Genomic DNA, 15,980 nt, shown 5'->3' with positions numbered 1-15,980 from the left:
CTGAATCACTACACAGAGCCAATCACTGCAGCCACATTTTATGTGCTTGTAGGGTTTTGAATGGGTGGGAGGAAAGACCAGTCCAGAATTTGAAGAGCAACAGTCTCCATGGGGAGTTGGTTAAACTGATTAGATATAATACGATATAGTAGTTCTTAAAGTGTCGTCCCAGGTTGGTCCCAGGTTTCCGGCAGCATCAGTATCACCTGGAAACTTGTGGGAAATGCAAATTTTCAGGCTCTCCCCTAGACCCACTGAGTCATAAACTCCTGGGGTAGGTCCCAGAAACCTGCCTTCCATGCGATCTGGCACGTACTGAAGTTTGAGAACCACTGTTGTAGGAGATTGGACGGAGTTTGAGCCAAGAGATCTGAGGTCTATTCCTAACTATAGTATGTCAGTCTACTTCCCTGTGCCTCAGTTTCTTCATCAGTAAAATGAAGACATAGTCAGTGCCTTCAAAAACATAAATGCAGTTCTAGACTGTCCTAGGAAAGGAAAGAGTCCAGATCCGTGTAATCAAGCACTAGTTTTATGCACACAGGAGTTCTGAGACAGGGCAGTCCAGGAGGGCTGATACAGCTGGGTCAAATGACAACTCCCAGACTCTTCCTTGTCACACACTGTCTGCCATTTTTCTTTGCTATCCGGACACTAAGCAAACATGTTTCTCACTCTATGTTCTACCATTATTTTCACTCTAGAAAGGAAATCGTTGGCAAAATTTAGACATTATTTGTTTAGAGATTGCTTGAGATATGCCTCAATGAGAATCATGACACCGCACAGTTGAGCAATCCAAGAATAAAACCTTGGCTTCCCCCTCCCCTGCCATGCTCTCTTCTGAATTGTGGTCCAGCCACCCTGGATAGAGCAGCGGATCACAGAGAGCACATCCTCAGGCATAGGATGCGAATCCCAGGGCACGTTTTCAGGCCCTGAGATACTGCCATTCCCAGAGCAGGGCTGTATCTCTACATTGCAGTCCGGGCCCACTCGGAAGTCCTGGAGAAACAATTATGAACAGGTTGTTAAGCTGCCCTATGCAGACTGCCTGAACTCTCTGGATTGGCTGTCTCTTTCTTACATGGTAATTGCTGTAGATGAAGAAATTAGATAAGCAGTTCCGTGAAAAGTGGGGAGCCACGTTAGGGGTTTGGTCAAACCTAATGACTCCACACGAGCTTCCTCCTGTGAAGACACTGGATGCTTCAGGCTGCTGGAAGGCTTCAGAGCAGGCTCAAGAGACCGAACTATCTGGCTGGTTCTTGTGGACTCCTTTTAGCATTGACTTTGAGGCCTCATTATCCCTTTGCAAAAGGACTCTCTTTCCTCCCTCCCCAGCCCCATGCAAAATTCACACCCCCTCCTCTGCCGCCCACCCTTTGAAGCTATTGTCTAAAAGCACATTAGAGACAGAAAAAAGGGACTTAATTTCAGAGCCTCACCTCCTGTAATGATAGGGCTTAGGTCAAAGCAACAGCCAAGTGGGATAACCATTCTTGGGTTTGACTGAAAGACAAGCTTATTTCAAAGAGCTGTCAGAGTATCAATTGTCATTTAAAAAGAGATGCTGGGAAAGGAACTAAAGCAGAGTGAACCTATTATGTGCAAGGTGTTCTGTGTGTGATCATCTCTTTCTCACCGCTACCCAGTCAGGTAAGTCCTTGATTCTGCCCCTCTCGTAGATGAATGGGTTTAGAGAGACAGAGTTAATCTTCCCGAGGAATTAAGACCATCTGTCACTTACGAGCTAGGACGGGAACCGAGTGCTGGTCCGTCTGACTCCAAGCTGCCGCCATCACCACGATAACACACCTCAATATTGTCTGGTGATGTTGTCATTCTTATATAAGGGGCCTTCTCCAAGAAGCTGAAATTGTTTCTATGGAGCTCACCTAAGAGAAAACACCATGAGTCATGTGGAATTGAAGTATACTAGTTAAGGAACGATTTGCTCTTAAAACAGATAAAAATGATAGTGGTAACACAATATAAGGTTATTTATCGCTCACGTGAGGTCCTGCCAGAGGTGGGTGAGGGTGTGGCAGGGGCGGGTGGTTCAGCCACCCAAAGTGCCATCTTTCCTCTTGACCTGCGACAGTCCCAGTTGCCCTGATTGGCAGCATGTAGCAGGCAGAGCAGCCGATGAGGTGGAGGGTGGGTGGGAGCGGGGATCATATCAGAGGTTTCTATGGGCCAGGCCTGGAAATGGAATACATCACTTGTGCCCACATTCCACTGGCACACACTCAGCCATATGACTCCACCTGATTGCAGGGCAAGGCTGGGAAATTAGCTGTGTACCGAGGGGGCAAGGGAAGTGGGTTTGGCGAGTAGCCAGCCAGTCTCTGCCACAGGTGCGAGGAGGAGTGAGAGCTTGGGACTAGCAGATTCCAGAGTGACTGATGTGGACAGATGCTTACCTTGGGATTTCCGGTTGTTTTGGAATAAATTCACTCTTAGAATAACAATAGATGCCTGGGCCATTCCTCAAAAGCCTTTTGCTGTTTGCAGTAGATGACGGATGTCTAGAGAACACCCCCGACACAGCAGAGTTCAGTCGAGAATTCCAGTTGCACCAGCACCTCTTTGATCCAGAACATGACTATCCAGGCTTGGGCAAGTGGGTAAGTCCAATCTGAATGACTAGTAGATCTTACACTCTGATACTCTGAAGGTACTGATGGCAGGGATGAGCAATGCGGGTGGGGTGAGAGAAGAAAAATTGCTTGGAAGCTGATTTTTCAGGAATCTCTGGTTGAGAGGGAATTCAAGTAATTACCAAACCACATGCATGTCTAGGATGCAAGATACCAACCCATCCCAAGAGTCAGTGACCTAAACCCATCTCAGCAACTGAAGTCTCCAAAGACTTCGATTCTGATCTCCTCCACAGCCTGTGTTATAACACATACTAAAGTCTTGCCAGGGTTTCACAAAGGTCATATAGGAAGTATATGGGCTGTTTTTGTTGTTGTTGTTGTTGTTGTTTTTATTTTTTGGTAAAAAAGGATACTGAAAAAATTTGGAAATTATCTCTCTAGACTAAGGGAGATGATCTCTGTGGGACCAAGGAAAAATGATGTCAGAAACTTAGAAATGGGTGCCTGGGTGGCTCAGTCCATTGAGCGTCTGACTCTTGGTTTTGGCTCAGGTCTCAGGGTGGTAAGATTGAGCCCTGCATCAGGCTCTGCACTCAGCGTGGAGTCTGCTTGAGATTCTCTGCCTCTCCCACTCATGCTCTCTCTTTCTCTCTCTAAAATATGTAAATCTTAAAAAAAAAAAGTTTAGAAACAGACATATGTAATTCTGCTCCATGGAAAGAGAAGCAAAATTCCAAACTGTGGAGCAGTGAACTTGCTGTCAGTACAAGGCAAGAATCTCTGTCCGTTAAAGAAATTGTAGGCACTTGGAAAGAGAAATCACCACCATTTGGCATATGTTTGTTAAAAACAAGTTTTGTCAATCTGACTATACTCTTCTACTTGCCGGTATTATTCATTTACTTGTCACCTTGATGAGGGAAATGGAGTGACAATTGGTGCATTTGGACCTCAGCAAAATACTTGATGAGCTCTTTCATGATCTCCTCTTGGAATAAGTGGGGAGATGCAGCCTCGGCAAGAGAACCTCACCAAAAGGGAGCTTGTGAAAAAGTCCATGTCCATAGGGAGAGAGACCTCACATGGTATTCTGCAAGGCTTGGCGCTATCCCACTCCACATCTTTAGAAATGTTTGTAATAGAAAATATAGGACACGTACTTATCAGCTTCTCAAAAGATGACACAAAGTTAGAAGGGAGAGCACTGAATGACAAGAGTCAGGACTCAAGAAGATCCCAACAGGCTCGGACAGTGAGTCAAAGAAGATCAAACTGAATGGACACATCTATGCCCCTGTGGTCGGCCCTATGTAATCAAATGCAAAAGCCCCATGAGAAAAGTGAGAAAGTACTAAGAAGTGTTAATTCATGTGTAAGTAGCTGGTCAGTACATCTGTGGCATGAGTGAATGAGCGGATATTCCTGCCTAAGCCTTTCTAGAGTTATCGGTCCCTGCTCGGTTCATTGCTGGCAGCTGACGTTGCTTCCATCATTACTAGGGCCATCGTAGTCTTAGGACTAAAATCTCTCCCTTTCTTTTAGACTGTTTTAGAGAGAGATGCCTCTCCTCATGAGTCACCACTTTCATTTTTCCATTACCTTGCTTTAACATTGCATTGAATTGATTCCCTCTACCCTTGACGTGGACACATTTCCCATCTTCAAACACCACAGCAGCTTTAATTGTGCTTCCTCCAAAATGCATTAATTCTATTTCTCTTCTTTTTCCTAAGTGGTTCTGTTAGGAAGACTTGGTTTATGGAGCCATTCTGAAGCCTCTAGCAGAATTTAAACATGTTGAATTCCATAGGCAAACATCTATAGGTTCTGGAATAGGAGACTGAACTCATGAAAGTCTTCTGTAAAAGAGGTTATTCTGGTGGCATATGGAAGGACGGGATAGAGAAAGAACAGACTAAGGGCAAGAAAAAAATATTTGAAGTAATTCCAGTTATGAAGGCCACGAATATAGTGGATTCATGTGAGCCTCACCAATGTGATGAGAACCTATGACATTTCAAAGGCAGCTGGGGAGCTGACTAGAACTGGTATATGGAGTAAATATAGCATGAGGAGGAAAGAAGAGCTATGCCAAGTTTACGGGAAACGGCATAACTTTTCCTCTGAGGGAAGTTTTTAAAGGATGGAGTGAAGAAGGGAGGGAGGTAGGAGGGAAAAAGGGGAGCAGAGAAGGTGGGACAGAGTAGGAGGTTACAGAGGAGCCCTGGGAAGGACTCCACAACAGAGGGGCAAAGTGTTGCCGAAGAAAAGCAAAGGCCAGGGTCAGCAAAGAACAAGGGGAAGATACGGAGCCTGCTTTGTTCCAGGCGCTGTGCTCGGTGCTTGATTTACAATTGTCTTCCCGACATGGGACTGGTCATGAGCTTACCACTTCGTGGTTGAGATGAAATGCATGAAAACACAATGAATCCAACGTAGCGCTGTCCAGCTTCATAGTCTAGCTATCCCGTGAGCACCACGGCAAAGAGGGAAGAGAAGGGGAGAAGAATACCCAAGATGGAGGCCTTGCACCACCAACTGAACAACGGCCCTCGAGGAAGTGGAAGGTACCCTGAAGAACTGGTAGGCTGGAAACGACCAGAAGGAAGCAGGAGAGAGACTGAGGGCAGAGAGCCCTTTTGAGGAAGCAAGAAAGATGGAAACTTCTCTCTTGGGAACTTTCCTTGCCTCCTCTTGAAAACCTGGACAGATTACTATTACAGATCAATGACCAGGAACAATGTGTACACACCTTTTATCATTTGTAATTATGTGTTTATTTAAACTTAAGTTTCTCTCGTTTATTTTCCCATTACCGCCTGGCAGTGAAACATGATTTGCTTGATCTTTTTTTTTTTTTAAGAATTTATTTATTTGTCAGGGAGAGAGAGCGCGAGAGAGCACAAGCAGGGGGAGCAGCAGAGGGAGAGGGAGAAGCAGGCTCCCAGCTGAGCAAGGAGCCCGATGCAGACCTCGATCCCAGGACCCTGGGATCATGACCTGAGCCGAAGGCAGACGCTTAACCGACTAGGTGCCCCGATTTGCTTGATCTTCACATGGAAGTGTGAATTGAGTACAGTAGTCTTCCTTATCTGAGGGGAATTTGTTCCAAGACCCCCCGTGATTCCTGAAATTGCAGATAGTACCAAACCCTATGTATACTGTTTTTTCCTATACATACATGATAAAGTTGAATTTATAAATTAGGCACAGTAGGAAATTAACAACAGTAATTAATAATAAAATAGAGCAATTATCACAAGATACTGTAATAAAAGTTATATGAATGTGGTCTCTCTCTCTCAAAATATCTTTATTGCACCCATACTACCCTTCTTATGATGAGATGAAGTGAGGTGAATAATGTAGGCATTGTGATGTAACAGTAAGTGACCATATGTCAGAAGGAGGATCATCTGCTTCCAGACTGTGGTTGACCACCAGTAACTTAAAACCGTGGAAAACAGAATCTCGGATAAAGGGGAATTGCTGTATGTCTTGCTTTTCTATGCTGGGGTTGAGAGGCCTTCCTCCCTGTTTATAGAGAATGATCGTCTCAAGCCTCTCCTAAGCTCAGCCGGATTGTAAGTTAACAAAGTAATGGTCTTGCACAAGAGAATGGCACACAACACCGTGATTCCTTATATGCTAATAACATTTGCCTGTTTTTGACATTAGCTGGAGCTCAGCTAGGTCTTTAGCAGTGATTCATATATTATAAATATCAGCGTCTGTCTTGTTTCCTGCATTACTTTCTCTTTGTTAATGCATCAAGAGACATTTGTTAAATGCACATCACATGCCCTCCAGGCCTTCTGTTAGATGACGGGAATGAAGATGAAGAGTAATAGTCATTGTATTTTATTATATGGTAGTAAATAGTAATATTTATTGAGCACCTACTGTGTGCTAGACATTATGCTAAAAACTGTACGTGAATTATCTGATTCGATCTGCCCATCCCGATCACTCCCATTTTACAGATGAGAAAATCCAGACTTAGGGGGTGTTGGGTAGCCTACCCAACACCACAGAGCTGATGATCAGCAGAGCTGGGATTTGAACTGGACCATCTGACTCCAGGAGTTCTTTAAAAACAGATTCCTTATTGTTTTGTGGCTCATGGCTCATAATGCATCCTATACAGGGGTCTCATCGAGTCCTGTCTAGGACTGGCTGCCTTTTGGACAGTGTGTGTGCTCCCAGCGTCAAGTGGCTATACGCACAGGCTGGCCACTGTAGGTATCAGTCGCCCCCTCCTTCACACAGTAATTGCTCACTGCTACTCAGGAAAAAGTTCTCTCGAAAAGCAAATGTTTCTCTTTTCCAAGTGCTTTTCATATCTTTTCATCAGCCCGTTGGGGTGAGTAGGGTCTCTTTCTTCCCCGGAAGCAGCTGATGACAGCCAGAGCCTGAGCCAAGAAAGAAATGGGGCAACAAGGACCCTCTCTGCCTTTCTTTGTCTTTCAGGACCTCAACCCTGCTAAAGAGTCACTTGGGGTTTGCCTCATGTTTCCATGTGATTAGCCTTGAGTTATGCCTTTCTGAGATGTTCCTCTTACTGTTGACATCAGGACACATGTGATGCCACTTTGTCCCAGATTTGGTAGTGACCTGGTCTAAGTGATGTCGCCAGGTTTCTCAAGTGTAAAATTACTGTTTTTTTCCCTTTGAAAGTAATAATCCGTGGGGAGATACTTTCAGACTGTATACATGTTCTGTCCCCACTGAACTTGAGCCAACAATTTTAGTCTCCTTTGATGATACTCTCCAGAATCAATGATAACTATGGTAGTTGTCAAATGGTGATTTTCAACTCTCTTACTCATTCTACATTTATTGACTGGCATTCTACTCTAAGCAAGGGTCTCCCCTCTTCCCCCACTTATTCATTTATGTATTTAAAAACTGGTTTATTTCTTATAACTATGGATTTGTAGATTCCTATTATTACTTATTTTGGTGTTCAGACTGTCCTAGATTTAGCCAGTGGGAGTCTCCAAGCTGCCTTCTCTGTCCTTTTGACATGACTCACCACTTTCTGAGCACGTTCCTGCTTTATGGCACAATTAGATATTCCAGCTTCATTGATCCTCGTACTTTCCCTGCCCTGGCCCTGGAATCAGACATTCTCCGAGAAGTCTCCCTGGTTCCATTTAGGAATGGAATTTGAAACCAAGATCTGGGCAGTTGTCCAAAATCTTGATGGCACAATGGAAAGCCCTTTTTGTGAACTTGAACCTGCTACTCACATGGAAAACAGGCTCACCACTCCCCCATCCCCACCCCATCTACAGGGAATGGGTGTCAGGGGAGGGGGTTGCTTTCTTCTGGTTCCTTCCGTATACTTCTCTTACCCACCCGGTACCTAACAATCCTTGCCTTTAAATCCATTCAATAGCAGAGCTAGTCAGGAATGCCCCAGCCCCTTTCATGAAGGTGTGGGAAAGCATCATCCGGCTAATCCTAACCCTGGGTCTTAGACAAACCCAGGGACCATCTCTGAGAGGAAGACTTGCTAGACTTTTTGCACTTCTTTTTGAATGAAGGCTGTTCATTGGTATCATCTGCCCCACAACCTTCTAAAGGAGATGAAGGACAATGATGCTGCCTTCACCCTGCTGGTGGCACAGTGGAGCTCTGCCGTGGCGGAGGGGCTGCCCCACCCATCCTTCAGGCTCCAGGCCCCGTGCCCTCCCACCCACTCAGGCGGCAGATCCTGACGATGCACATGAAGAGCCTCTGTCCTGGCCCCCCATCTCCCAACCCCCTTCCCCGGCGTCGGCACAAGCTCCCAGACGTTCTCTGCCCAACAAGAGTTGTTACATCCATGGAGAGGCAACTACAGATGACAAGAATGAGCCTCACGGCGATGTGCTCATTCTTCTAGGGTGTGATCTGCACGTCTGCCTTTCCTCCCTTACAATATTAGAATGACCAGTTCCCCAAGTGAGCGGAGGGCTGAGGCTGCGGCCAGTACTGGCCTTTGCGGCAGTGGAGGCCCCTTCACTCCCCGGCGCCGGTCTCCCTGCATAGTTGAGGTTGGGCAAGAGATACACATTGTAAATTGTGGGTGGGGTAGATTTTAATGAACATGAAAATTATGAAGCTCATTCTTGGCATTTGTCATTTTCATTTCCAAATCTACCATTAAAAAAAAAAAAAGTCTCTAATCCAAACAGTTCAGAGGATAAAAGCGTTGTATAAACTTGTTTCTTAACAGAACTGTCATCTCTTAAAAAAAAAAACAACAGTGTCAGTATATTTTATTTAGAGTAAGATGAATCATCTCTTTTATACATTATTTCCCTTCTGATAAAAAAAAAAACAACACAAATATGTCCCCCCAATGCCCCTTCTCCCGTTCTGCCTTCAGATTAAGTGTTCTGTCTTTTATAATCTCAGTAGAAGAGAAATCTGCAGAGCATGTGTCTGATATTCTAGAGCTCATTTAAGTCCACTATGTGTTTGAAATACAGCAATATGTGGAAACACTTATACAAACTGTGGTAACAGAGCCCGTTTTTTTTTCCCCCAACATAGCTTTCCTTCTGCCAAGAAGTTTTTGGCAGTTTTTAAAAGGTTCACTCTATTAAAAATGTTACAGACCAAATGGTTTTCCGATTGTCTTGACTGGGGGCACACACTGACTGAAGCCACAGGAGGAAAGGTCGCATAAGTCAGAAGGTCTCGTTTATTGACATAGAGGATTGTTATTAATAGTCAGACACTCCTCTAGAGAACAGTTTATGTGTAAAGCTCATAAAAAGGGAGTTGGGTACAAAAGTAAAACGAGATAAAACTGTTTGTTTTAAACAAAGGCTGTTCAAAGTGAGGAGCCGAGTTTCCAGTGCCCTGTGTGTTTTAGAATGCCGTATTTTCCTGTTTATATGATTGTTGGTGACACTGGGGTGCCTCGGGGCATTGCAGAGAACTTTATTAAAAGCTACACAACCACCAGCTTTTCTCTTGTGGTCTATCTTTCTGACACGACATTCCTTTCATCTAGCTTTGTTTCCAAAATATGCGTATGCAAATATCCAGGGGGACACACCAAGTATTGCTTCTAAAATAGACGCTCACCAAATTTGATCCATACTTGTGCATTTGTGTTTTCTTTTTCTCCCCATTCTAGAACAAGAAACTCCTTTATGAGAAGATGAAGGGAGGACAGACACGAAGGCGGAGGGTAACGTGTGGTGGGCTGGGCTGTTGGTGGGACGTCTGGAGCTTTCTGAGTGTAACTCACCCTCCGTGGTCGGAAAATAGCTGAAGCCTCTCTTGTGCCATCCTGGGAGGGCACGACTGGGGTCTTGGGGAACGAGGGCCATGCCGTTGGTTCCTGCTATGGCTTGTCCACGATTTAGCGCATGGCTCTTAGCGGAGCCCCCCTTTGTGGAGATCCAGCCACCTCCACTGCGTTCGCGAAATGTGGATTGCATTCCTGCTCTGGGTGTGGGAATTCAGGGAGCACATTAGGGTGTCTTTCCTCAGAGGGGCTCTAGGCCACTGGGGGCAACTGCTCACACATTTGCACCAATTATATAAAAACACAAGACAGGAACAAGGAAGTGCTTGCTGAACTGCAAGCTCCAGGCAGTAATTTTGAAGGAATGTAGGGGTAAAAGATGAGATGACCAAACCTCATTCCTCCTACATACCTTTTTCTTCGCCTAGCCAACATGATGTACAGTCCACTAGATCTGTTATATTTGTCTGCTGGCGGGTGAATTTGCTGGCAGGCTTAGGTATTTACCATCTCAGGGCGGCCCCGGGTGGCACATTGGTCTGGGAGTCGTGCATGGAGCCGCTGTGGTGTTGCCTCTTAGAAAGCTGAATGTCAAGTTTGCTCTGAGTTTCCAGTGCATTTTATGGCCCCGAGGCTGAATCAGTGATCAGTGTCTGTTCTGATAATCCATGGGTGCCCTCGTGGACAGAGTGCCTGGCCCCCTGCCTTCTTTTTCTGATCAGGTGGAGGAGAAAGTTCAAGTCCTGTTCTTCCGCAGCATAGTGCTGCCAGAGAGTAACCACATTAGTTAGATATACAAACCAAACCGTATACCCAAAGCCACTGACTTTATTTAGAACGGCAAGTTCCTGGATCCTGGCAACATCTGGGAATCTGGACAGTGGTAGTTGCGGCCGGCCTGCATGGTTCTGCCAAATCCGGTCAGGGTGCTTGAGGAGGTGTCGATTTTCTGGATGCAGCATTAATTGACGGCCCCCGCAACAGAAAGTTCCAAGCCCCTGTGCTGCCTAACAAGATACAAATGACGCGTGGCCAGTTTTCTATTGAGAAGCAAAGTTGTCTGGAAACAGATCTTCTTCCAGAGAGTTCACAGGGTTATTAGGGTTTTAATACAGTTTCCAGTGGCAAATGGTGGCAGAAAGGGTCCGAAGGGTATAATGTGGTCTTGAGAGAACATCAAGAAATTCTATTTCAGGAGCTCAGAATACACATAATTTACCAGTAAGATCGCTTGAATATCTCCCCGTGGCACAACAAGAACATTTCCAAATAAGACCAATGACCGACCCCAGATGAATAACTTAGCACGAAGCTTTAGTTTATTTCCTGGCTCACCATTCCTTCTGCCCTGACTTGGTTAATGACCGTGGGTCAGGCTTCAGGTCATTTTTCCATGAGACCCGTGATTACCAAAACTAAGAATTCTGGCTAGGACACATGTTATAAAGGATTGTACTTTGGCCTCAACTTCCTCCACATAGGAAAGGCTTAGAATTTATGAAAATAAGGGTCATTTTGACCCAGTGGTATCAAGTTCTTCTTATTCTCAGACAGCTACAAAAACTCATGGTCATGCCATAAATCCTGGCCTTCTCAGGACTGATGGGGAAACAGAACTTGCTTCAGGTGATGCTTCCACTTAATTGAAAGCCTCAGGTGAAGTTTCCACTTAATTGAAGACTTTACTCACCTCCTCAAGTGCGCCAATCACCAAGGCTGTCTCCAGCGAAGCTCAGTATCTGCTGTGGATTTCTAAAGGACGTCAAAAGCAGGAATCTGATCCCAGTGTTTCTTCTAGTTATGAAATGGAAAAAATGTTCTCTCTGTAACCTAGCCAGTCTCTCTCACTCGGGAGAGAAGAGAAATATATAAGTGCCTTGAGTTTTTCAGAGGATAATTAAAACCAAGTATCATACTATTATTCCTCTTATGTATAGGATTCAATACTAATGAACATTTATCAAAAAAAGTTCAAGTGATTGTTCCCTCTGCTTCCTCATTAATTTACTTCCCCTGCCCTCCAATATTTGTCATTTTCTGGGTCTGGGCAGAAGGACTTGCTCCTGTGAAAATCCCTTTACGAAGACGGATCCTCCCTGGAGTTACAACAGACTCCTAGGTGGTTTTTATGTAACTTTCTGTATTCGATCAAATCCAGTTGAATTCTGAGTTGCTTCATGAGTAAAAGGTCAATTTCCCATTAAATGATCACCTTTGCAAACTATAACTGTTAAGATGTATCTTGTTAATATTTGAAATCTACTATTTATTTTATTTAAAGGGTTTATCAACTTTTTATTCCCATACATTGTTAAGTATGAAAATATCATGCCCTTTTTAATATCTCAGAATTTTCAGAATAAATATTATTACTAAAAAACAACGAAGATATTTATGGTATTGAGTACACTATTTCAGTCTACACTTGCTTCACTTACCTGGAGATTCTAACATGACTCTCTGGAGTAAGCCAGGCCATTCTAGTGGACAATCTCTGATATAAAAAGTATTTTCGTTATTCTAAGTATTTTAAGGATGCCTTCCCAGCAAAGTACTGTGTTTTTCTGACATGTCCCTTTTCAGATATGAAGGCATTGCACACTTTGTAATTCTCAGCTTGTTTGTAATGCATTTTTGCTGGATGAGTAGGGCCTTTCATGATTCATGCTTTCAGCTGTGAGAATGTGGAAGGACATTTACAAATACTAAAGTCAGGGTCCATTTCTTTTGGAGAATGACCTGCTCACCCTTCAAAAGAGCCAAGGCAGACAGTGTCTCCTTGGCGAGAGAGACCCACCTGTGAACTGCCACCCTTCATTCACGGGGCCTTGGAATTGCTGATCATTTGTAACTATAGCTTCTTCCTTATATTTTTGTTCAGTTACCGGAAGGTGACTTCAATAAACAAATATCTTCCAAAACTTTTGAAATTTTTTCTGCTTGCTAAATACTATGTTGTAAAGCTCCAATTACTAGTTCAAATCCAAACCTCAAAAAATAGAAATGTATTAGAGAAGGACTGGAAAAACCTTGACTCATTCAGAGGAGCAACAGGTAAAAGATTTCAGACTATGACGTCTTGAGTCAAGAATAAAGGCACCTTGTGTATAGCTTAGTTCTTTTCTTTAGCTTTTGAACTTGACTGAGGGAAGAATTCTAGGGACGCTGATGAATCCTCTTGAGGTAGAACACTGGCATAGAACCAGTACAGCACCGGGATGTCCTATGACCAGTCTGCAGATGCTAATTCCCTCTTGGTCCTGCTCTGTTGTCTTCTTTAGAACATTCTTATAATTTAATGCATTTCCTATGCTCTCTCCCACTAAATAAGGCCATAGAATAATAATGTTATTTTGTATGGGGCTTGGTATCTAAGTAGTGAGAACTTATTAGCTGGTTCACTCTAAATCTTTGTACCAGAAAGCAGGAGGGAGACATAGTGCATCTGATAAAGAACTCTTTGGTTGCGTGAAAGACACAATTAGACACATCTGTCAGTCAGACACCGAGGTATTGAAGATGCAGTGGAGTAATCATTTGGTAGGTGGTAAGTACCACTGTTACCTTGTTTTTATTTTTTTATTTATTTTTTTTAAAGATTTTATTTATTTGACAGAGAGAGACACAGTGAGAGAGGGAACACAAGCAGGCAGAGTGGGAGAGGGAGAAGCAGGCTTCCCGCAGAGCAGGAAGCCCGATGTGGGACTCAATCCCAGGACCCTGGGATCATGACCTGAGCCGAAGGCAGATGTTTAATGACTGAGCCACCCAGGCGCCCCTTGTTTTTAAACCCATTAGGCCAGAAGCAATTCTCACTCACGTCTTTTGTGAGATGTCTGTATCTGATGTTCAGGTATAATACCAAACTATATTTTTTTCAGAGTGTCAATCCGTATCTACAAGGACAGAGACTGGACAATGTGGTTGCCAAGAAGTCGGTCCCCCATTTTTCAGATGAGGATAAGGACCCAGAATAAAGTGAAGAACCCACATCACCCGTTAGGCCTCAGTACTGCTTATGCGCACGTGTGATTAGAGCCCCTGTGAATGGCAGCATGTTTCTAATTTAGACGAGTACGGATGAAAAGCAGCTGTATTTTAATACTGCATTGTCCTTCACACTGACAGCTCTGCTCTCTACTACTTTTTTCTTTTTAAATGTGGATCTGCGATGAACATTAAAATTAAAGTGTATATATCAACAACAGCAAAAAGCAAGACTATGAATGAAATGTCCTCAGATATCTTGCAGTTTAAAATGGTGTTTCGGGCTGCACTCTTTTGGCAAAGTCTGTAAAAAGCTGGCATTTGATTTTGATTATGTAGTTCACCCAGCCCTTGGGCGTTGTTACACATCAGTAAAGAAGATTTTACTCAAGAGGAGGAACGGACACATTTCACTTGGCTACATCTTAATAAATGTGTATGCAAGCACTGGTGTGTGAAGCTTTTTATTTAGAGCATTATAAAAACAATTTATTTGCTTACTAGAACAGACTCACAAATATGATCTTATCTGATCTTAACACTAATACAGTGAAGTAAATGGGGGCTGGCACCATATCTCCATTTTAAAATGGCAGGACCGAGACCCCTGGCTTCCATGAAAAGCTGGAACTGGTACCATCAGTACCTGGTGATTGAAGTCTTTGACTTTGAGTTATTGTGTTTATTCAGCAAATATCGGGTTTCTGCCCCATGCCAGGCACAGGGCTGGGCTCTGTGGGCACATCGGGGACTCAGGCTGATACCACAAATGTCCCCAGGCCACAGAGCCTACAATCCAGGTCACAAAGCAGCTCTTGGGGAGCAGAGAGTAGGTCAGTCAGCTCCCCTCTGCTTTTAAAGGGTGGAGCAGCAGGTGCAGGCGTGCGCTCCCCAGACTGTTTTTTGTTTTTTAAAGATTATTTATTTATTTATTTGAGAGAGAGAGAGAGCACAAGCAGAAGCAGGCTCCCCGCTGAGCAGGGAGCCCGAAGCGGGGCTCGATCCCAGGACCCTGAGATCATGACCTGAGCCGAAGGCAGACGCTTAACGACTGAGCCACCCAGGCGCCCCTAGAGTGTTCTGTTTTCCTGATTGGACCTTGCCTGATAGAGTCATCCATCGGGGGAATCAAGAATCAAGTACTGTGAGAAAAATTTAGAACGACCAAGGTGGAGAACAGATAGGATGGTACTTCTTGATCGTTCATGTGAATATGATTCACTTGGGGATATTGTTAAAAATGCACACTCTGATGCAGTAGATCCAGGATAGGCCTTAGATTTTGCATTTATTTTAAGTTTCTAGGTGATGCTGATGCTACTGGTCCATGAACAACATCTGAGTAGCACAGAAATAGGGGAGTAGGGAAAGATAAATGGAAGTGGGTGAACTGCACCGAGAGACCAGCTTAACTTAGTCTGAATTTATAAGGACGCTGTCAGCATTGCCACTCTGAGCACCTTTGGAAGAAAAGCAGAAGGCAGACAAGAGAGTGAGCCCTGTGGTAGAACATGAACAAGTCAAAGATCCTAAATCCCCAGAGAAAGCAACACTGAGATGCCCCGGTATAGATTTGAGACTTTGTTATGGATCGGGCTGAGACCAGTGATTTGAGAAGTCAAAAGAATGTAGGAAATGAGGTGGGCCAAAATAAAGTCAAGGAGTTGGCAGTTGGGGGCGGGGGGAAGCTGAGTTTGGATTCTTTTTTTTTTTTTTAAAGATTTTATTTATGGGGTGCCTGGGTGGCTCACTCGTTGGGCATCTGCCTTCGGCTCAGGTCATGATCCCAGTGTCCTGGGATGGAGCCCCGCATCAGGCTCCCTGCTCAGCAGGGGGCCTGCTTCTCTCTCTCCCTCTTCCACTCCCCCTGCTTGTGTTCCCTCTCTCGCTGTGTCTCTCTCTGTCAAAGAAATGAATAAAATCTTAAAAAAAAAAAAAAGATTTTTAGTTATTTGTCAGAGAGCACCAGCAGGGGGAGAGGCAGAGGGAGAAGCAGGCTCCCCACTGAGCAGGAAGCCTGACGTGGGACTCGATCCCAGGACCCTGGGATCATGACCTGAGCCAAAGGCAGACGCTTAACCGACTGAGCCACCCAGGCATCCCTGAGTTTGGATTCTTGACAAAGGAAAATTTTCAAG

The 15,980-nt window shown here is 44.3% G+C and overlaps 1 protein-coding gene across 2 annotated transcripts in view; it reads left to right on the top strand.

Annotated features, from left to right (window-relative positions):
- The window catches only part of SCG5 (secretogranin V), a 55,841-nt gene extending 41,552 nt beyond the window's left edge, over window positions 1-14,289 (top strand). Inside the window, exons 4-6 of one of the 2 annotated variants that reach the window (XM_028119578.2) lie at window positions 2,521-2,630; window positions 9,742-9,795; window positions 13,737-14,289. In XM_028119578.2, the coding sequence (XP_027975379.1) occupies window positions 2,521-2,630; window positions 9,742-9,795; window positions 13,737-13,832 (260 nt within the window). In that variant the 3' untranslated portion in view covers window positions 13,833-14,289. Of the gene's footprint in view, window positions 1-2,517; window positions 2,631-9,741; window positions 9,796-13,736 lie in introns of both variants that reach the window. The other variant, XM_028119577.2, reaches the window with a different exon arrangement.
- The last annotated feature ends 1,691 nt before the right edge of the window (window positions 14,290-15,980 follow it).

Source organism: Eumetopias jubatus, unplaced genomic scaffold, assembly GCF_037043125.1.
Source record: "Eumetopias jubatus isolate StellerSeaLion01/CBP00866 unplaced genomic scaffold, mEumJub1_p1.0 scaffold_7, whole genome shotgun sequence".
In the NCBI taxonomy this organism is placed as follows: Eukaryota; Metazoa; Chordata; class Mammalia; order Carnivora; family Otariidae; genus Eumetopias; species Eumetopias jubatus.
This window is presented reverse-complemented; position numbering and strand designations above follow the sequence as displayed.